Source organism: Gallus gallus, chromosome 9 (genome assembly GCF_016699485.2).
Source record: "Gallus gallus isolate bGalGal1 chromosome 9, bGalGal1.mat.broiler.GRCg7b, whole genome shotgun sequence".
Classification (NCBI taxonomy): Eukaryota; Metazoa; Chordata; class Aves; order Galliformes; family Phasianidae; genus Gallus; species Gallus gallus.
This window is the reverse complement of record NC_052540.1, coordinates 20279463-20303147: the sequence shown is the minus strand read 5'-3', so window position 1 is coordinate 20303147 and position 23685 is coordinate 20279463. Positions and strand designations below refer to the sequence as shown.

Genomic DNA, 23685 nt, shown 5'->3' with positions numbered 1-23685 from the left:
CATTAATATGAGATGTCCATCTTCTTTGTGCTTAAATAGAGTAGGTCTGATGTCAGTTCTTTCAACAAGACAGTACTTTATAACTACTTTGGAGCTCATCAGAGTCAGTGTGCTCTGAATAGTTTGCTTATGTGAATTATTGAGACTACTGAAAATGTTGTTCAGCTGCTGTACTACTTTTATATTCTTTTATTTTAGTTGGTTGACTACAGTGATAAAAAGTTTGACTGTTTTCTAACTTACACAAAATAAAGTTAATTAAGACATGCTATACCTTCTCCCTTGAGTCAAAGTACAATGTTCAGCTGGCTGACTTGCATGAATAATCCATCACTATGAATCATTAATTTAAAAGACAAGCTATGGTAATTGATGTCTTAATACAAGCTATGAAAATACTTAGGGAAATCACTTATTTTTCTTCTTGGTACATTTTTAATTTGGTTCAGAATGTTTTCTGGTGTGAGTAGTGCTGTGCTGTAGCCCCTGAACCAGATTCACTTGTGGTAAAAGTAAGCATGTCAAAGGCTGTGTGTTTATTTAACTGGAAGACTTGCATTTGAAGCAACTTAACACACAATTCATAAAGTTCTTGTAGTTATGCTGAGGGCTGCTCTGAAAGTAATACCTCCTATTGTAATATGGTGGCCCAGAGTTATTGGAGGTAGATAGTGGTGGTATTGAAGTAGAGGCTGGACATCCCACCTGGTATTCCATCACATTTTGTTGCCATGAGGCAGATGGCAGGCAGCAGAGTGGAAATCTGACAGAATGGTGTCTGTCATGGAAGTGCATTTGAAGCAAAGGTGTGTCACTGAATTCCTCCATGCAGGAGAAAATGGTATCCATTGACACCTACTGATCCCTGCTGAACAATTCTGGAGACCAAATGGTGGATGTGAGCACAGTGAGGTGGTGGGTGGTGTTTCAGCAGTGAGGGTGGTGATGTGAGAAACAAGCCCTGTTTTGGTTGGCCAGGCAGGCATGGCATGCTGGTGCCTATTCTCATCACTCATGAAAATGCTAATGATGCTTATGTTGAAAAACAGTGTTGTATAGCTGCTTTTCATTTTGTTGTAGTTTCCATTAAATTAATAGGAGTCATTACTTTTGGAGCAACCTATGTATAACCATTGTACTTGCGTGTCAAGGGAAGTTGTATTAGTTTCCTTTGTGGAATTTCTTCCTACAAATGACATGCTAGTATTTAATCATCTCTATGACCTACCAGTCTACAACTTTGTCCCAGTTTAAGACAATTTGTTACCTTCAGCATAAGGAAGATGTGTCTATGTCAGTATTTTAGTAGAAGCAGTAACTTTGTGGTGTTTCAGTAACAGTTCAGAAGCACAGTATCAATAACACATAAGGCATTGTGTTGCTGAGGTACAAACATCAAGCTACAAGCAGGTTTTCATATTACAGATCAAGGCAGTTTGTTTCAGTATTTTTATCAGTTGCTGGTTCCTTTATATTTGGAAAATATCCATTTTAGATTTAAGTTTTCTCCTGCTTTGGCAACCAAGGATGGTTAGTCTTCTTTATACTGTGTTGCATTATTGTTGGTAGAAAATGCATGAATTTCACCTCAAATAGCCTGTTTTTCTGATGAAAGGAGTAATCTTAAGAACTTCAGTTTTTGTGTACTTCTAATATATTATCTCTTACTGTTTTAAATCTTGCAAAGATTGGTGTCATAAACAATGAGTTCGTTTAAGCTGATGGAAGAAATTTCAGAGCAAAGCTGTGTTTAGTGACAAGTGGTCCAAAATTTAGCCATCAAATGAAGTGTTTATGCTGTGTTTCACTGATGTTTCTTCTAGAAACAAAACAAGTATTCTTAATCCATTATTTTACTAGGCCTTTCCTTGCCCCTCCTAGTATGTAGTAAGAATAGTAACAGTTTCCAAAACTCAGTGAATCATGGGAGACAAGTTTTAAGCTCTTAATTTCTGGATGGAGATGCAAGTCTTACCTAGACAAGTGTGTGTTCATGCCTCCCATCATTAATGTTGTATTTAGTAGGTACAGCAAGTATGAAACTATTACAGCTCTGTGCAGTGTTCTGTTTCTTGAAGGGTTAACAGACTTAGTGTGAGTAGGGATGAGACCATTCACACTGTGGGATGTATTTGGAAGCCACAGAATGACTGTTCTGCAGTGAGTAACTAAAATGTGTGCTTCCAGCAATGCTTTGCAACAGCTGCACTAACTGCAGGAGGTCTGTATGAGGCAATGTGTTCTAGTTGATTGTTGGCTAATGAGTTTGCTAAAATATATTGATTGAAAATTAATATCTCGTGTGTCTGTGTTAATGGAACTGGATGGTACAAATTAGGTCAAAATTCCCTGTTTTGAGGTGCAGCTGCCCACCTCAACTATTTAACATCCTAATTTAGACTTAACCTGTGGGAGGGCTTGAAAACTGAGATACCAACAGGCATGAGAACTTGGATAGCCTGTTAATTTTTCAAAGCCAGGCTAATTCCAATTAATCTAACCTTTTCATGAGGGTGTGTGCTTTTACCCACCAATGTAAAATAGTAGACGCGCATGAATCATAGCCCCATGTTTTGTATTATAGGCTACTATTTATATTTTATAATAGGCCAGAACTGGATATTAACTTGTCTGGAAGTCTGGGATGGAACACCTATGACTTGCTGAAAAATGAGCATTTGTTCCTAGCAGGGTAGACAGTAAGACTTCAACCCTCACTTTTTACTGTGTGCTTTGGGAATGCATTGATTACTTTTTGTAAGGGACTGGAGTTGTCAAAGTACAGAAATCTTTCTGTAACAAAAGTTCATATTGCCCTGGGGAGATCATACAGATGTGAACCAGTGAATTCTTCAGTGCTTCATGTTTGCTTTTGGTCATGTGTATTGCTTCAGCATTTGCATTCAGATCTAGTATGATCCAGGCTTCTGCGTGGCAAGCTCTGAGTGAGCAAGATTAAAACCACTTCAGCTCTTTACATGCATTGTTTAAATGGTCAATCATAGAATTGGTTCTCATAAACACTGGTGAGGCTTGAATGGTGATCTTCAGGGCCAAGTTCCACCTTCCAGGGGCAGCTGGAATGCTGGACTCAAAACTGAGCTGTTTTATCCATGGTAAGCCAAAAGGGATTTACCAACAGCTATACGTCTCAAAGGCCAGGATAAACAACACTTAGAATGAGAATGTGAATATTTTCTTTGTACTTAAGTGAGCCTTTTTTTGCCTTTAACTGAAGAGTGCTTTTTTTCTTTAGGGCGTAATGTCTGTTGTGGATAAGATACCTGCAAATGAGGGATTTTTCCTTTGTCTTTCTCTTTGTATTTCCTCACTTATCCCTTGATCTTTCAGGTATTCTCTGAACAATTGTAAAAACATATGAAGAAAATTCAGTATCCTATATCTTGCTCAACCACCCAGTTTGAACAGTATGAGATTATTGGATCTTTTTTTAATGTGGTAAATGCATGGATGCAGGGAAGTGATAGGGATGGACGAACTGAATAATGTGGAGAAAGAAGTGAGGATTTCAGTGGCAATTCCATTCGTTATCTCAAGCTAGCTGTTTTTTCCTCTTGACCATGTAACAAGTTGAAAAGCTGTCTGTATTGGTGTCCTAGTTGCTCTGTTTCTATATGCTTGCAGAACTAGTCTTAAGTAGGGGAGATATCAGCTTGGTGGTTTTGAGTTGAAGAAATCATGGAACTAAGACGGAAAAGTAAGTATGTGCAAGTAGATGAACATTAGTATTGCAAGTAGCAATAATGCTGAAGCCTTTGAGTTAAGTACTGGAACTGACCTTAGGGCAGAAGGATAAGTTCACCTTTGGTTTGCAGGTGGTCTTTTCATGTTTCTCATTCCTTTAGGATGATTACTCATCAGCATCTCTAACTTTTAAAACAAAAGTACTGTGGTGTGCCTTGTTTGGAGCTTCCCCTTGTGCTAAGTAGTAAGGCATCCTACTGCTACCTGAATTTTGAATCTAGATTATTCTGTAGTTTACAGGGTCTGTTTTGTAATGGATTTTGTGATGTTATCTTATAGAAATATGTGAAGTTGTGAATGTTACATTGTAATAATGTTAAATTTTAATTTCTGATTGCTGTTTTTTGTTAAATGTGCTCTTCATTGCTTCTGTTTTGCTGGTTCAGAAATAACCTACCTTCCATTAATACTTCTTTATTGTGAAGTTTTTGTACAGGACTAGCTTTACAGCTGCTTTCACTTGAATTTTGTACTAGTGTGGTGGCTCTGTCAGGCTCAACATGCTTGCCAGAACAACTCTTTCAACTGGTTTCAAAAGCGGTCCTTCATATGTCCTGTATGGCTGCAGCAGCTCTGCCAACACAGCTCTGTTAGCGGGTGGCAATGACTTGGCCAGCTCTGCCAGCCGGGCTCCCTGACTGCGTGCAGAGCAGCTGCCAGCACAGGAGGTGCCAGTGCTGCCGGTGGCCCAGGGAGCCTGGTTGGCATGCTGCTGTGCTTGAGTTATCATGGCACAATGGTTAATCGAGTTGTGCTGCTGGCTGTCAGGTCCATGGCTGTCCTGATGGGCTGTCTGATATATGCATTTTTGTACTGGAGTAACTGTAACTGACTGGAAACTCACCAGTGGCTGGGAGCTTGCCTTGGGCTGTAGGAGCAGACCCTGAAGTGGCAAAGCGCTAAAGCAGCAATGCCTCTGCATCAGATAATATTTCCAATGATAATTTCCATTTTGTCATTGGGATGTAATGTCTACTTCCAGTGCTAGTGTTAAATGTTATTCTTTCCTGAGGCCATCTGTGTATCTTATTTCTTTGCAATGAGAAACTAATTCTGATTTAAGTGCTGTTAATGTGTGAATAACCACTCTTTGCAGTAGTGATGCTATGCAAATGCGATCAACATTGGGTTCCATTTACAGTATTGGCTTCAAACTCGTATTGTAGATTACGAAGCTGTTTGGTATGTCACATTTTCATTCAGTTTATGAAATGAGAATCCTTTTCTGAAATTGTGATACATTTTAATTAACTTTGTTCTTCTTGATACTACTGTACATAGTCTGATCTTTTTCTTCTGAATTCCAATTGAAGGAAGTTGAATGAAGCAGAAATTAATCCTTTAATAAACTGAACTTTCAAAACAGTCTCACAGCTAGTATGTGGCTTTTCCATTTAGTGATTTTAAAGTGATATAAAGGCTATCATTCTTGGCTGCATTTTATTGGATACCTTTAAGAATTTTTCCTTGGTTGGTAAGTTTTGGAGATGTTTCTCCTTTGAAATGCATCAGAAACAATTCCAAGGTAGTCTTAATGTGGTATTCACCATTATGGATAGTGAAGGTCTCCTGTTCTATCTCTTACTCCTGTGTTCTTCAGTCCTTCATTCTCAAGGGCTACGAGAGCTCCTGTAATGCCAAACTCAGTATGTTCTTTTATGTAACATCTTATTGCTTTATGTAAAAATGCAGAGATTCAAGAAAGTGTATGGTACTTGAAATGTTGTTTCTGAACTTGCAGGCTGTAAATGCTTTCACAAAGTGTATTTTTTCATTCTGCTGAAACTGTAATATCATAATGCATTACAGAAATGTCTTTGACATAAGTGACAGCTTTCATTGCATATAAGACTATGCTCCAGTACATGCAATAACGTCGCCTTTAGACTTAAACTGCAGTGATTGCATCTGGCAGTTGCATATGGGGGGACTTAGCTACTGCCCTTTTAATTAAATTATAGTTTGGAGCCTTCTGATCAACTGGATTTCATTGTGAAGGAGCAGAGATGTGGCTATTGTAAAAGAATTTGCAGTACATGCAGGAGCAGGAAAGAAGTTGTTTCTGTATCTAAAATACCTCATTAGTGTGCTGTCTCTGCTGTTCCTGATAGAAAGTTACTGTGGAATTAGGTCAGACCTTCCTTTCTTTCCCAAATCACACAAAGGAAATCTGAGGAAGGAAAAGTTAATCTAATTTGGGCTATCTTTCCTAGATGGTTGTGTTAGAATTAATGTAGTGCCTCACTTCTATTGTTTAAATTCTATATGTGAAAAGCTATATGCAGAAAATTGCCTAAGGTATAAGGTGCAACTGATGCTTCAGAAATGAGGCACTGGTTCTTTCTACTCCTCGGTTAGTGGGTTGAGTTCAAAATCTTTACTGTGAGACCAATATGCTTGGAGTGGTCTCATCCAGAGTAGTGTACAGTACTGATCACCCTCACTGAGAGATGTATTATCTACTAAAAAATCTAAGTAAGGTGTTCCTATGGGGCTTGACAGGTAGACAGTTTGGATCTGTTGGCAGTAAAGCTAAGCTGAGCCTCTAGCCTTGAAGCTTTCCCCCTCAGTCTATCTTCCTCAGACCTCCAGTCCTTAACCTTCAAAATCCTCAGATACTACACAGTTTTCTCCTTCAGTATTCTTAATGCTTTCTTATGTATAGTTCATTCTTTGTGGGTTATGTTGTACCTGCTGCAGATTAAAAACAAACACCATGCTACCCAAGAATTTCTCAGATGTTTTATCAGCAAATATAGAGGTTGTAAATGGGTCCTTGCAATTGTGGGCCTTTTAGCAGTTTATGGGAAAAAAAGGACCACCTTAATTGTCTAGATGTGGATGTAGATATTTGCTTTAGGCTATTCAAACAGAAGTATTTTGGACAGTTTCTCAGCGTATTCCACTATTTTTTAATTGGAGCTGAGGGATTTCGCCTGAGGAAGCTCAATTAAGACAACTTTGGCTTGCATAATTGTCTCAGCAGGTTAATGACTCAGTGCCAAGCTCCATGAAAGTTTGAAAACATTTGGGATTTAATGGTAGAAATTTTCAGTGTGAAACTGTTCAGTATGTTTTCAGAGGTTTTCCAGAAGCTGTTGATGTTAGGGGGGCTTACAAAATAGGTCCTGAAGGGCTTGCCTGGCTGTTGTTAGGAGGAGAAAATCTTAGTACTGCCCAGACATTTTTCTTATCACCTGCATAGTACTGGTTTAAATAGGAGAGGTTTTTGATACGTAGCTATTATGCTGCTTTCTAATAAACTGATTTCCAGGTTTCTTTCTCCAGAAGGCAATGACTCCGTAACTAACAGATGGTGATAAAATCCCACAACTTTATTACTAATGTTTGTGCAGATTGAAATATGGATGTAATTGCACATCCCTGAAACAGAGTCAAACAAGCTTAATGATGCCACATCTGTCTGTAGAATCTCCATTTGACAAGGTTGTGTGCTCACAAGTCTAAGATAAATGTTTTTTTAAAAAAACAGACTTTTTTCAAGGCAGGAACATGTTAATATTTGCCCTAATATGAAGGAGTTAACATTTTAGCTACAAATAAAGCCTGCTGTAGCTAGCATGGTCAGTTTATCCATGTCTCCAGATACTGGGCACAAGATGGTCACTAATTCTAATAATCAAAATACTTGTAATAACAGAAGTACTTTGTCAGGTACTGCTATGCTGTCCATGATGACTGTTCCGTAAAGCATCTTGCAGACACCTACTTATTCTTCTGTTTCCATGAGTTATATTATCCTGGTTCTTGGCAGTAATACCTCAGAACAAAAGGTGCATAATTAGAGAGAACTGAGATATATATATATTTTTTACACTCATGGCTTTCAGGGAGGATCTTTGTGTTCCATGTACAAATATTACCTAGTAGATTGGGTAAGTATGCTCTTAAGGCAGTCTGCTTGCTTGGTAAGCAATCGCATCTCTCTTGAACTGTTCTGCTGCACTCATCTGTTCCTATGGATATTCCTATTTACAGGAAAGCAAGTATGCTGGTGGGACTGGTGGTGTTCTTTTCTCCCCAAATTTTTCTTTATACACTACTTAGAAGGAATCAGCAGTTTTTTCATTTCTGCTTCCCACACTTTTGGTGTTTAGCTTGCATGTAGCCAAGAGTAATCTTCAAGGCAACTAATCTTAGTTCAGTCTCAGCTGAGGAGCTAAGGCAATATATCACAGTTCTATTTTGTGAAGTTGCTAGGCTTCTAAAGCTGTAAAGGAGTTTCTTTATAAAACCCGCAGTCTGGAGGTGTAAAAGACAAGCAAATGATAAACTTTTTTTCTTTCCAACCTGTCTGGCATGCACAAGGCACTAGAATTCAATCCTTAATTGAATTTTTTGGCACCTTCCTACTGTGAGTTCAATTTTTGCTGTTTCAAAATTCAAAGTACTTATTTCTCTCAACTGTTTGAGTTTGTTGGTATGTCTTAAAATATCTTGGCTTACAGAGGATGCTTGCCCCTCATGCATTTTTTCTGAAAGCATATGCAGTGATCTGAATAGTTCACATTTTGTGGGTGTGAGGGGGTGATGTTGTTCTACTTCCTCTTAGTCACTGCAGCCTTATGCTTGGAGGAAGGCAAGAGCTATAGTTAATCAGCCCTGTATTCTAGCCTATGCATCTTTTTCTTCCAACATTATGAAATTGGTTTTCTTTCTGCTTGTGTACAAGAATACATCTGTGCTGGCTGAAGCACAAAGGATTAGAAGCACTGCCCACAGTGACCTGCTGTGGGAGAGTTTCAAGCAGAATTTTGGGAGTGGTAAAACCTTTACGAAAAGTTTCAGCAATTTTGAATAGAAAAAACTTCCAAAGACTTAAACTAGACTTACTGAATGACACATATCCTCAAGCTTTTTCCTTATTTTTGTTGTGAGAAATGTGACATACAAAAATGAATAGTATTTTTCATCAAGACCATTCCAAGAAACTCTTAAACCCTCTACAAAGTAGTGTCCAAAACCTAAAGAAGCCTCTGGGTGTGAGACAGGCATTTCTCTACTGGAAACAGATGACAGGAGGTAGAATTCACTAAGTAACCCCTTTAATTGTGCTATACTAAGTTCTGTAGAGTTGCAAGTGTTTGTGTTTTGAAGTAATACTGTATTGTTTAGTTTGTTGCTTTTTTTAATGAGAACCGCTGCAAGCAAGGACAAAACTAATGCTTACAGACCTCTGCATCTGCAGATGACTTGTGAGGCACGCTTGTTTTTTCAAGATGCTACTGCTGGAGGAGTTAGGGCTGCTTCTTTCTTCACCTGGAAGGATAATGTGATTTGTGTATCAGTTAATGTAAGTTGTGCTGTTTTAGCTTCTGTCACTGATTGGAGCTCAAATGAAATTCACATCTCAGCCCTAAATATATTTTTTTACTTAGGGACTGAAAGCAGCTTCAACAGATTTTCTTTATATATGTCAACCAATGCAAAATGTTTACTGTGACTTTTGAAATTAATGATTAAGTCCACATTGAACAGTAGTTAAAAGAGCAACTATTTAGCTGATCTAGTATTTATCTAGATTTCACTGATACAGAACAGCTATGACAGATAGTATTGCTCATAACTGAGTCTGAAAAGACTGTCAATTCTGATGGTACTCAGGGATTGTTTAACTTCCCAAGCAGAAATTGCACAATGTTTAGCTTTGTTCCCTTAACTTGAAGTAGAATACAGGTATTTTAAAAATGCTTTCTGATTCTGTGTTTTGTGGAAACGAGTGCCCTTGACTTACTGAAGAAAGATGCTGAGAATGTGCTGTACTTTAAGTGCTCAGCTGTTTGTTCAACCAAGACCTGCTGCTTGAAGAGGCATGTGAAAGTATGAAACCAAGTGTCATACTGCCTAAAGCAAGGTGGAATTGGAGGCAGTAACTGTTATGACTAGAATGATAATTGAGCTAGATTCCCATTGTTAGTAAAGTGCATACATGTGCTGTCGGTACAAGGAAAAAGAAACTGGAGAACTTATCCCAGGTGTCTTGGGTTAGACTGAGAATAAAATATCACTAGGAAATGATTTTTCATGAAGACAAGCAGCTTGACCAATTGTCTGTTCTATTCTACAGGCTTCTCCCACAGACCTTGTTTGCATTAAAACATCACCGCTTGTTCTATACTGTATGTTGAGAGCCCTATCCTCACAAACAGCTGAGAGCGCTGCCTCTGTGGAACTGCACTGCGTCTTCTACTCATACCCACTTCTTGCAATTACTTAAGGGTTTCTGATAGTCATGTGCATGGCAGAGATCAATGATGGAGCGCTGAATGGCTCCCTCTGCAGTGAGGAAGCTGGGGAATTTTCTTCTTTTAAAACTGAGAATTCATTTGTCTTAGTGTATTTGAGTAGTTCAATACCATGGTCTTGATACAAAGGAGGGAAAACTTAATTGTCTGCATAATTAAAATCATATTGAACTATGCAAACTTGCACACAGTCCTATTAAAAAGCCATAGTACTGCCTTGTGCTTAGCTGAGCTGTTCTTGGTGTGCTTTTTGGTATTGCTATGGACATCCTCCATGGTAAGTTTATTAGCATTTCTTGTATGGCTGTAAGGATGACATCAGTACACACCACCCCCACCCCCTGCCAAAAAAAAATCTATTTGTTTCACTACAATAGGAATTGTAATATCTTTAATAAACATGTTGGAGAAACTTTTGCTATATTGATGCCTTTTTGGTCCATGAAACTTGTGTTTGTGAAATGATGATGGTTTTGCCTCAGACTGAGATGTTTTTCTTTGAAAAGGCAGTGCAATGTTAAGCGTTGTGTGCACGATATGAAGCTGCTTATGTGGGCTTGTGATTTCTTCTGTGATGTTCTTAAATCGAATAGGAACCTCTGGTGGGAATTTGTGATATCTTGCAGAATAAACAAACTCATCAGCTCATCCAGAAAGATGAGAAGTTGACATGGGGAGGGTTCATTAGAAATGGAGAAATAGAGCATATTTCATACATATAAGCAAACCTCAGAAGAGAGGTGGGGAGAGGGAGGCTCTGGCTCATCTTTCTCTAAGAACCTGCCTTTTTTCCCTGAAGCACCTGTTTGCTGTGTTAATTCATCTGTTTCATTTCCTCAATGAAAAATAAACAGAAGGCTGAGCCATGGCCAGGAGACAGGAAGAATCTTAAACAGTGACCACATTGCTTGCTGCCAAGGCATGTACCTTGTTGCTTTTTGTATTTTTCTCATCTGAAATGTGAGTAATGCTTATATTATGTATCGTTCAGTGTTATGCAAGATAACTGTATAACAGTTACATAGTTCTTTGAAGATGCATGATATAAATGTTGTACGAAGCTTACTGAGGGTCTCTGTCAGGTATAGACAGACCCACAGTAACTGCAGGCACACAGCTGGGAAGCATAAGGCAGAGGCGCTTTGGCTAGCAGCATGTAAATTGACTTCAGTTGAGCAGCAGGGTAGCACATTCACATGAATTTATCCCATGCTGACAATCCCTGCAACCTGGCTCGGAAACATACAGATTCTTCTTCTGGACTAAATCTGTTTGCCTTGTGGTTTTTGAAGCTGTAAGTAAAGTGTCCAGGAGAAGAAGCTGAGGCGCAAGCGGTGTTGGCTCCCGTGACTGACCTGTTGGTCAAGTGCCAATGTAGTGTGAAGTGAAAGGGAGAAATGAAATGGATGTGTATGCAGCTCTAGAATGTGCAGTTTTAATTAAGCTAGTAGTTGTGTGACGAGCCAAACTGGGGTAGAGTGAGAACTGTTGCTTGCTGACACCTTTTTAGCAAAGCTTGGGGGTAAGTTAGGTTAGTATTGTCCTCTTCTTTCTAGTATTGTGTTTCCACTGTTGAATCTTTCTTGCTGTTACATAAAGTAATTTGATCTGCTCCAGGGACCTGTGCAGGAAAGTTGTTGTCTGTTAGCAAATGTAACCAGTCAACTTAGTGTTGTTTACTAACAGACATATTGGCTGCTTGCTGTGGGTTTTGCAACCAAGCAACACCATGGTACATTTCCTTTGTCACTGCTGTCAGCAAGCTTTTACTGCACCTGAAGTAGTCTTACCAGTTCCTGGAGTAGTGTGAGTTTGAATAAGTTGCATCTTACTTGGAAGGTCAAATGAAAGAAACATAAGTCTCCTTAGTGGAAAAAGTGCAGAAATATATAGCACTTCCTAGCATTGCTTAACAATATCAATTTTGACAAGAAAAAGTAGGAAAGATATGGCTATGTTTGAGGTTGTTTTTTGTAGAAGCTGAATTTTATTAATCTGTTGTTTAAAGATTACAGAAGCGTAAAATCAGATAATACCTAATTTTCAGGGGGGGAATAATTCATTGCTTCATTTTGAAGGGTATACATGTCTCTTCCAGAAAACTCAAGTATGCCCTTAACTCCTTAACTAGATTTTTCCCACAAAAATTTAAAGTAACAAAGTTTAACCATTTTGTTTGAGTTTAATCCATTGTTACATGGAGTTAACTTATTTCCTCTAAAATTATCTTTCAGGTCTTAATATCTCACAACATGTATTTCCTTGGACTATTGTCTTTGCTCGTTCTGCCTAGTAAAGCCTTCAAGACCAATTTTCCTGATGAAACTATTGCTGAGCTTTCTGTGAATGTTTACAATCAGCTACGAGCTGCAAGAGAAGATGAGAATATTCTTTTCTGTCCTCTGAGCATTGCAATAGCCATGGGAATGATAGAGCTTGGAGCCCATGGAACCACTTTGAAAGAAATTCGACATTCATTGGGTTTTGACAGCTTAAAAAATGGTAAGGACTTGTATAATCATGCTTTACAACATGTTTTTAGACTTAAAGAAACAGCTGGCAATGCTTCAGCAACTGTGGAGATGACCTGATGATGTCCAGATGTTATTAATCAGTGGGCTTCTTGACACTGTGTGATGATCTGAGTGTGCTGAAGCATGTGTGAGTGGATTCTGTGTGAGCAGCAATGCTAATGGACAATCCTGGCTTGGGCACCTGAATCTCAAGTGGTTGCAGTATACTGTTCTTGGTTTCTATCTGTAAAGTTAAGGATGCTCTTGCCTCTAGAGTTGTAAGAAGACTTGCAGAAGTATCTTTTTTTCAAGGCTTATAATGAAACCTGAAAAGGAAAAGATTGTTTTAAGCAGTATTGCTTAGAAGTAGGAGAGCTTGGTAATAAAACTAGAAACACCATCTCTTACTTTGATAAAACTTGTTCTTGTAGGTAGAACATATAGATTTTGTCTGTAATGTTCTGTTTGCTCTACATAACATAGCATACAGGCTAATTTAGGAAATACCAATGTCTTGGTTGTTTCTGCATGATATTTCATGTACTTTGGGGATTGGAACTAGGTGATCTTCAAGGTCCCTTCCAACCCAAGCCTTTCTGTGATTCATGTGTTCCTGTCATCCTTGCTGAGAAATAAGGAGCATTTATTTAACAGAACAATGGTACCACTATAGTGTGGGATGAACAAAAAGTCATGCATCTGTATGTAGTGCCTTAGAATGCATACTCAATGCCAACCATTCTGATTTTTCTGCAAAGGGGGAAGATTAGTGATTGGGGGAAAATATTTTGAAGAGAATTTTCACTAATTTTGATGTTGGAATAATGGAAATCTGAATGGAATTCCTTGTTCATAGAACTTACTGGATGCTAAGTTCTTTGTGAATGGGTGTTGAGGAAGGAATTCTGAATACAGTTGAGAAAAGATGTTTGGCAAGCTTTGTGTGTTGTACCTCTATGCAGTTGATAGCTTTCTGTAGAGACTACAGTGCACATTTAACTCAGATTTCTCTAACAGTTGATAAATTAACCCCTTATCTGTAACTTAAGAAGCTATGCAGCACATTTGAGCTGGGCCATTCACTGTTCTTGAGACAGTGCTAGTGAAAGCGTTCTGACAACTTGAGCTTGAAATATTTAATTGCATTCAATTTTTAAGTCACATTGTGAAGAAAATTAGAATGTTCAGCTTCAGGTAGGCAGTGAAGCAGTGTGAGCTTTCTATCTTCAGGCAGGCTTTTTTGAATCCTTTTGGCTTTGAGGGTGGTTAGGTTTCTGTGGCATTTAATCTGATGCTGTCACAGCCAAAACTCCTCATTACCCAAGTAAATGATCCATGCTATATCCTGGGAAATTCTAGACCTGTCTTGGAGAGGCCAACTCTGGGGGCCCTAACCATCGGAACTGAGCACTTATTTTTCTGTACCAAGCTCCTGAATAATTGTTGGGTTTTTTTTTAGGACATAAGGAAAATCTGTTGGTTTGTGGTGACAAAGCATAGAAGTATGACTCATAAGAAGAATTTTTAGTTGCTTGATCTTGAGAGGATTATCATTGATTGTCACTGTCTGGTGGGGTTCGAATGGCTTATTAATGTTGATAATTATAAGTTGTTGAAAGAATAAGCTCTAAATGTATTCTGCTTTGCCGATTGTCTTCTCAGATGTGAAGATGTTCAGGTTTCAGTCAGGCTGCATGTGTTTAACTGCTGGATGTAGTGGTGGCAGACTTCACAATGATGCTGGACTTCATAAAATGACTGAATTTCTAGTGCAAAACTATGGAATTGTTTTCTGAAGTGCTCTCACTGAATTTGTATTTCTTTCCTCAGGTGAAGAGTTTACCTTTTTGAAGGACCTTTCTGATATGGCAACTACGGAAGAAAGTCATTATGTTTTAAATATGGCCAACTCTCTCTATGTTCAGAATGGATTTCATGTTAGTGAAAAATTTTTGCAGTTGGTGAAAAAATACTTTAAAGCTGAAGTAGAGAACATAGATTTCAGCCAGAGTGCAGCTGTAGCTACCCACATCAATAAGTGGGTAGAGAATCATACAAACAGTAAGTTTATGTGGTTTCTATTTCCTGCAGTAAGTGTTCTTATTTATCAAGTTATGATGCTGAATTTTTACTTTTTCATCTTTTGTTTCTACACTCAAAGAGAACTGTAGCATGAATCCTGCCATGGAAAAAATATATAGCTGTCTGAAAGGAAGTAGTGTTCTAAGTAAAATTAGCTGTTTAATCATACGGTAGGATCTGTCTGAATATATTTTCCAGTGTTACTACTATGAAGTACCTATAACATCTACTGAAAGAGCATGTTTTAATGATAGTCATTTTAAATTTTTAATACTGATTTCTATATAAAGTTAGAGAAAAGTGTAGATAAGTGCCATTGTTAAATGCTAAACGCTTATCTACAGGCAGACTATTGGCCTGTGCTTTGGCTGTGTGGAGGACTGAGGATCTGAGGTACAAGTTATGGAGAAATGGAATGCTAATAAATACTAAAGGTTACTTGAAGCACAAAATGAGACCTGTGATCCAATCTTAACACTGTGTGGTTATGAGATAACATGTTCAGAGAGTATTTGGCTGTAGGAATACTGTGTCAGTTCTATAACGAAGAAATGCAGTATAGAGAAGTAGTAAGGACAGAATTACTGATCTAAATGTACCTATTTAGATTTGGTTGGTGCAGCACTTCAGGATTCTTTTAAGGAATTAGTACATTGCTATATTTTATGTGCATTTAAGAATCCATAATGCTTTACAGGAAATCAGCACTAAAGTTGAAAGATGTCTTGCATAATGTGTTTAGTTCATTTTAACAAGCATCTAGTTTTTCTATGGGAAAACGGAACCTATTCTGGTGTATTCTGCCCTTTATCTCAAGCTACAGAAATAAAGGGAATGCAAGTAATGCGGCAGCTTCTGCTGAGTTTTAGGAAAACATCATATCTGAGTGAAAAGCAAAATTCTTTTTCTAAAAGAGCACCCAGGTCTCATGCTTAATGCCTGCAACATCTGTTGACCAAGCTTGTAGCCATCACCTTGGAAGGAACTGTTGAGCTAACAAAGGCAGCTGTTGGTCTCTTAGCATTAGGTTGCGATAGTAACAGTCCCTCAGCCTAATCTGTGAGCACTGTATCTCATTCCCTCCTGCCTGCCAGTTCTGACAGAGAGGGCTCACTTTCTCATTAGTTAAGGAGTACAAGACAGTCAGCTTTCCAGTTTGAGCATGTTTAAAACGATGGGAGGCTCAGTAGAAAATGTAACTGTCCAGGTTTCTCTGGCCAGAGAAAATTCTTAATGTATGTCAGTGTATTAACAAGATGTGACTGAAAAGCTCAAGAGAAAATGATGTACTAAGTAATAAAGGACAAGCATATTCCTTCATTTTTTTTCCAACTGTAGAGTAAGTATGGGTCACATCTCATTTCTAATGATGTTCTAGTTGGGATGAAGTATGAACAGTGACCCATAACAAATGTGTGAAGTTTGTGTATCATATGGCAAACAGTTGGTAGGTGTTGTATGCTCCAGAAAGCAGAATCTGTATTTTAAACAATGCATTAAGGGAGTAATAACCAGGATGAGGAATGTATTTATTTTAACACTTTGTACTGCAGTGTCAGTTAAAAATAAATGAACAAGCAAGCCATCTGAAGTAGGCTATAATGTGTCAAGAACACCAACAAATGTGGTCAGCATGCAAAATTTAGTGTTCTCCAAATTGTTTTGTTGAAAAGGAAGCTGTTTAAGATGAGCTAAAGCAGGTAAGACTGTATTCTCATGTAAATGACTTATTTAGGAATAGGAGTGAAGCAGCTGCCATGCTTAGCTGACATACCTCCCTTGTGTAGAACAGATGTTATATATCTTTTTCTCTTGCGCTTTTCAAGAGTTAATATCAGTAGAACAAATGCTGAGAAGCTATATAGATTAGCCTTTACTAATCAGTGAGATGCTACTTGACTAGAAACTGAGTGCTTAAAAATTAGCCTAGGTGAATTTCCAATGGATATGCATATACATTTTGAACATCCACTTTGCATTCTTTGGGTCAGAACCAGAATGTATAGATCTGACATTAACAGAAGAAGAATGCTGAAATGTATTATGCCAGTGTAAATAGTTTAACTTTCTTTTCCCCTTGATTTAATTATGGGATATATTTAAGTAGTGAGACAGTAACAGTTAGCTAGCATGTCCTTGATGGAAAGATTTGCGTACCTACACTGTGACTTCAGGTTTACAAAACACTGGTGGCTTAATATGAGATTTAATGGAACATCTGAATTGGAAATTACATGTTAGCACAGCTTTTTATTTTGTTGCTTTTTTTGAGCTGTCTTGAGATTTGATTTAATGCTCCATTTGACATGAAGACTGACAGTTGTTTTTCTTCTTAGATATGATCAAAGATTTTGTGTCATCAAGAGACTTCAGTGCTCTAACTCACTTGGTTCTCATCAATGCAATCTACTTTAAAGGCAATTGGAAATCACAGTTCAGACCTGAAAATACAAGAACTTTTTCTTTCACTAAGGATGATGAAACTGAAGTGCAGATTCCAATGATGTACCAGCAAGGAGAGTTTTATTATGGTGAGTTGGAGATATAACAATTTAAATCTAGTAAGTCTTTCCTTAATATCTTCGCAGTAGTATTTGTGTTCTTCCATGTAGAGCTTTGAATATGTTTGCCTGGTGGAGGGATGCTTATTTGATGTTTTTATAGTATGGTAGATGTTTTTATGGTATGGTGCTTGTACGTTGTACCAGGCAGCAACATATTTAATGATTTCATGATTGTTGTTTAGGTATGTTTTAGTGCCATGTGATTTTTCAGAACATTTATCCACTGTTTTCTAATCTGTTTACAATTATACCGCTTTTCAGTGAAATATTATTCTTGTCCTATGTTAAGTACTACAATTAATAGGTTGGATATTAGGGAAGACTTCTTTATTGTGAGGGTGGCTAAATACTGGAGCAGACTTGCTAGAGAGATGGTTGATGTTCCCATGCCCCTCAGCAATCAAGAGGCATTTGTATGATGTCTTCAGTGATACTTTCCAATTGGTAGTTGGGTAATCGTGCTCTGATTTTTCTAGATCCTTTTAAACTATTATATTATAAATAAATACAAAGTCTTAATGTAAGGACACTTAGCCATTACTGCCCTAATATTCTTAGATGAAATGAATTCTTCAAACAGCAGAGCTAATGGTTGTTTTTATCTTGAGCTTGAACTCCAAATGGATTCTACAGTGTCTACTGTTGGCAGTATTTTACTGTCTCATTGTTAATAAACTGTCTTTTTCTGAAAGAAAAACTATGCCTGTTTCCATGAAGGTCTTAGCTTTAACAACTTCCATTTAGTGAGCAGAGTCTAGAAGGTAGATGGAAGTTAGGTAACAAGTTCAGAAGTATGATTACCAACAGGCTGATTGCATAAGCTTACCTTGTTTAGGAAAGGAGATGTAAGACTTAAATCCTATGATGGAGGAACTCTAACTTTTTTTTTTACGGAATACAGGGTCATTTTTAACTCATGTATCTAGTCATTGTTACCTACCTCTTATTTCCCATGTCTCTAGTAAAAATAAAGAATGTACTTCTAATAGCCTTTCCCTGTTTTTCTTGTAGGAGAGTTCAGTGATGGCTCTAATGAAGCAGGTGGTATCTACCAAGTTCTAGAAATACCATATGAAGGAGATGAAATTAGTATGATGATTGTTCTTTCCAGACAGGAAGTTCCGCTGGTCACATTGGAGCCACTTGTTAAAGCCTCATTGATTAATGAGTGGGCTAACTCTGTAAAAAAGCAAAAAGTTGAAGTATATTTGCCAAGGTGAGAATATGCTGCCATATCAGTAAAAGGGGGAAGGCTGTGTTTGGTTGGGTTGGAATAGCAGCATAGGTAAAAACTGGACTCTTGACCAAGTCTGTAGCTACGTAGCACCCGTGTGAAGGTTCTGTGACAGGAAGATCTGGGGGTGTGCAGTGCATAATAGTATTTGTTTGAGCAACAGCTGAATGCTGCATTTATGTCCCTTCCAGGTATAAGCTCCAGGAAGGAGTATTTCATCAGAAATATATCCACTCCGAGTGATGGCTCCCTTTTTATTGCAAAACTCATTATGGTTAAGTTGCGTTTAGATAGGAGCCATACAAATATTTCAAGCTTGAATTAACAAAGCTAAAATGTTTCATTTGGATGCTAATTAGATTACTATTTGCTGCTAATTCAAAAAGTTTTAACGGTATATGTAGATACAAATAGTTGAATGTTGAGAGGTAATTTCAATCAATATCGTTCTTAATGTTACAAGGGTTGAACTCATTTTTGATTAGGACTAGTGAAATGGGTTTATTTGTAGACCTAAGTTGTATATGCTTAGAGGTGTATTTACTCAAATGCACTGTTACCTTTCATAGAATTTTCATCTGCCTCTAAATGTTTGTGTACCTCATACTTTTTTTTACTATTACAAGTTAGTAATGTGTGGTTGCATCATAATGGTCTTCAAAGGATTCATAATGATTTCATGAATTTTATTAAACTGTCTATATATCAACGTAGTACATGCTTTTGTACTCATTGAACTTTCTGTGTTGCTGTGCACGAGGTAGCAGAGAAAAAACATAGTGAACCCTTCTAGCCACAGAAGTGGTTCTTGTTCTCGTGTGATCTGGAAATTTGGGTTATATTGCACATGTAAGGAACAGGGTAAAATCCTTTGAAGGGAGGGGAGACTACTTCTGCTAAGCTGTTTCTTCTTCTTTCACAATGAAATGTTACATGATGTTACTAACAAATCAAGTGAGGAGTCTTCCATCCCCTAAGCTTCTCTTTTACAAACAAAGTATTTCACTGCCTTTGTATCAGGTGCTGATGCTTGATGTCTCTTTATCCCAGGTATGAGATACACTGAATCCAGAGGTCTATGAAAACTAAGCTTCTGAGTTCAGGAAGTTGAAGTATCTCAAGTTAAATGCATAAGTACTGTTGAAATGGTGTTAATGATCCTGGCCTGAAGTTTTTGTAGGCAGTTTCAGATTCGTTTTTTTCTTCTTAACCTAAAGCAGAGAGTCCAGGGTTCTCTGTAGCCAGAATTTCAGACAGAAGTTTGTGGCTGAATTGAGGCTGTGTTTTTGTGTGGTCATATAACTTATTTATTCTGTACCCAACAAGTCTTACCTTAGGCTAGTTTTCATGCCTGTCACACTCATCTAAGAACCTCCAGAAAAATTGTTAAATGCTTTTTGAATTAAGGTTAAGCAAAGGCAAAACAGGTACAACTATGTTCTGATTACCTTCAGCATTTTCCAGTTATGAGAGCTCTCATGAACTTGAAATACCACACAGTAACAGTGCAATTTCCTTATAAAAATTAGAAAGATTAATTGCATGCTCCCAAGGTGTTGGATTTCCATTAGAGATTCAGAGTGGATCTGCAGGATTTTATCAATGCTCTAAATAAAAACTTCATAAATATTTTATGCTCTGACTCAGGAAGGCATGTTATGAAATGTGGCCTGCAGGCTCTGTCCACTGAGAAACTGAAAACAGCAGTGGAATAAAATTAATTTTTTATATCCTGGAAGATGCTATCAAATTAAGTGAACATTTTCTAAACTGTAATAGGGCCTGAACACTAGCTGAAAGCACAGTTAATCACAACATTATAATTTGTTCGCATTATCTATGTGCAAATTACTCTTAATAGCAAAGGAGAAATTTGAACAGAATTGTTAAATTATACTTTTTCATTTTCAAATCTGTTTGAAAATGAATGTTTGCAGTTTAACCCAGACTAAAATGATCAACATTCTAATCCACTTTCTTCATAGAACTGAAGCAGACCATGAATCTAATATACAAAGCTCTCTAACAATTTGTTTGAAGAACTCAGGAGGAGCTACTACCTAATGACACTGCAACAGACTGCAGATCACCCCTTGAAGACTGTCCCAGTATGCTTGGTTTTCTTCATTGACCTTCCTGCTTCACATAATGTTGAAAGATCCTTTTTTTCTTTCAAGAAAACAAACCTTATCCCTTTTTTACATTCTTTTGAGTCCTGTTCTGATGAGGTCAGATGTCGTTCTTGAGATACAGTCACAGAAGAGGAACAAAGCTGTGTGCTGTTGCAGTACACATGTAGCCAACATCTGCAGCCTATATTTAGCCCTCACAGAAGGACCTTGCCAGAAAGAACCATAACCTGCCTTGATCTGCCTGGTCAGAACAACAGTACTGTGGGATTTTCTTGTTGTTTTATTTTCAGGCTATTGAATTATGCAAGCTAGTTCTAGCACCTCAGGACAACCTTGCTGAAGTTCCATCTGAGAAGTTAGAATTGATGTCAGCTGGCAGCTTTGTATTATAGGTTGCTTATTGGGCTGAAATTGCGATTCAGATCCTTAAGGCCTGTCTTCTAAGCAAGAAATTGTTGATTTCTCAAATGGAGCCATTGCTTTGCTGCTTGTACTGCAGAATGTAATATATTAGAACCATGAGAATTGAGCATTTTTTGCTTTTTCTCACTCAGGACTTTTAGTAAGCCTTGAAATTATAGCCTTTGGGATGAGTCACGCTAGGCTGTAGTTACACTTCTACTGTATAACTGGTAAGTGTACTCAGATCCTCTTGATTTTTGTAGATCCTGAGCACCTAGGACCTCTACTGAATACTCAGCATTTCAGAGGAGTTGCGTAGCCTCATGCAAGATGTAGCCATCCTTTTTCTTGCCTTAAAAGCCTATTAACTAGATGACAACTTGATACATTTGAAGCCTTGTACAAAACCTAAAGTTCACATTTGTTGTAATTGTGAACAATCGTGAAGGTAAAGGATAACAGGATAGATTTAGGTTGAATGTGGGGAAGAAGTCTTACACGGTAATGATGGTGAAGCACTGGAACTGTTTGCCCAGAAATGTGGATGCTCAGTTGCTGGAGACTTTCAAGGCCTGGCTGGATGTGGCTCTGAGCACCCTTATCTTAGCTGTGAATGTCTCTGTTCATTGCAGGGGAGTTGGGCTGGATGGCCTTTTAAAAGTTTCTTCCAACTGTGAGAATTCTATGATTCTATAAAGCCTTCTATATTTTTAAGAATGCTGAAGCATGTCATACCAGAACATGAGAAACTTCCTCGAGTGTGTGAGTTCTTTAGTCTCTTTTGATTCTTTTGAGAGCTGCCAAAACAGTAAAATGGCAAGAATCAGTTCTCCTACTTTATTCCAGGCATAGACTGGAATTCATCTAGACAGGGTATGTGACCATTTCTGATGCTGCCAGTGATTTGTCACTTCCGATCTTGCTCCAGATCATATTTTAACTTGCATAAAATCTTGCATAAAATTCTTCTCTGGATAATGATTTGTGATGGAACAGATATTGGTCATTATGAATGTGGTTTGTATGAGTGAAGAAGAGTTACTTGACTTGAACCCTGTTGTCTTTTGATGTTCTGATCTTTTTTCAAGCTGCCAAGGCTTGTACTTTCAGAGTAATAGTCAGGGATTGTACATACTACTAGCAGCCTTTAATTTCTCCTGCATTAGAAAACATTTCAGCTGTGAAAATCAACTAATTAGGGTAAGCATTTCTACAGGAAGTGTTGCTATGCTATACAACTGTTACTGAAGCTCCTATTTCATATTGTCTCAGTATTTCAGTTGTCATTTTCTAGTAATTTTAATCCTCTAAGTAATACTCTAAGAACTGCTTACATTGGTTAGTTTTTTGCATTTTTCTTTCATTTTTCAGGTTCACAGTAGAGCAAGAAATTGATCTGAAAGATGTATTGAAAGGTCTTGGAATTACAGAAGTGTTCAGCCGTAGTGCTGACCTCACTGCCATGTCTGGTAAGAGGAGATATTTGTACTAAAATCATCCACTTGAGGATAAGCAATAAGATCTCTAATGTGTTTTCATGTTAAAAAGGAAACCTGCTAGCAAACATCTGATGCTCTGGGATGTTTTGTGTGATGCAGGATTGTTCTCTGTAGGAGCATCTGAGGTGGGTGAAAAATCCGTTGGAGTGGGAGGGAGTATTTTCGACCTGGGAGAAGGCATTCTGAGTTATAAAACTGGATCTTAAAAATGTGCAAGAGGCAGATCCATGTTAGAGCAATGTGTGGCTTTGGTGCCTTAATAGCAAGTGAGGTTTATGTACCATGGTAGTTGTCATCTTTCTTCTCCAGAGGCCATTTCTTCATGGAATTAAGGGCATTAAATACCTGCATGATTGGTTATCCCCCAAATACCTTCTGTATAGAAGTGTAACAGGGAAGAGTTCTGAGATGGAAATATGTATGCTGCTTGTCTATTTCGGTGCACTGTACTGTGAACAGTTAGATTCTGAAATTGAAATATCTAATGCTTCAGGTGGAAAGCAGTTATTTAAGCTTTTAATACCTCCTTAAATGTTTGGAAGTGTCACAAAAGGTAGCTGTGTTGCTGTTGCTCAAGTTCTTGTGTGTAAGCAAAGTACCCATATAAGCAGTATATTTAGCACAGTCTGTCTAGACCTGTGGTGAGACAGACGAGAATATTCTCTATCTAGAAGCTTGTAACCAGTGTGGGACGACTGATGTTCTTGTAATTTATGCTTATATACTTATGCTCTGTGTACATTTCTGCTCTGTGGGTTACTGTCTAATCAGCCAGAGACTTGTATAGCTGATGAGAAGTAATTCCTAATTGTCTGTTCCTGGAAGCAATCATGCTGGTGGACCTTGTTCAAGGTAGTAGTAATGAAGTATAAAATTTGCAGTTCAAGCATTTAGAATTACATCTTTTTCAGTTTTGCAAGTTAAAAACATTGTTCATAGGTTATATGTAGCCTATTCTGCTATTTTGCTGCTTTTACTTTTCCTGGGAAATTGTAAGAAAAGCTGGAATTAGCTAACATGAAAAGAATTTGCGTAAAGGAATGCTTCCTTACTACATTTTCTGAAGAAAAATATTTCCAATTTTTCTACTTCTCCAAAGAAAAGTAAGCTTTACAATAACTTCTCTATGTACAGAAAAATATTTGCTTGGGAAGTACAAAGGAGAACAGAAAATGCATAGGGCAGGTTGAACCTCAAGGGCAGTGTTTGGTTCTTATTTCATTGTATT

General features: G+C 37.8%; 1 protein-coding gene across 5 annotated transcripts in view; it reads left to right on the top strand.

Annotated features, from left to right (window-relative positions):
- SERPINI1 (serpin family I member 1) overlaps positions 1-23685 on the top strand; it is a 39109-nt gene that overhangs the window by 7639 nt on the left and 7785 nt on the right. For 2 of the 5 annotated variants that reach the window (NM_001004411.1, XM_015291666.4), the window contains 5 exon segments: positions 12266-12533; positions 14375-14605; positions 16963-17157; positions 18202-18406; positions 22330-22427. In NM_001004411.1, the coding sequence (NP_001004411.1) occupies positions 12284-12533; positions 14375-14605; positions 16963-17157; positions 18202-18406; positions 22330-22427 (979 nt within the window). In that variant the 5' untranslated portion in view covers positions 12266-12283. 5 annotated transcript variants of the gene reach the window in all.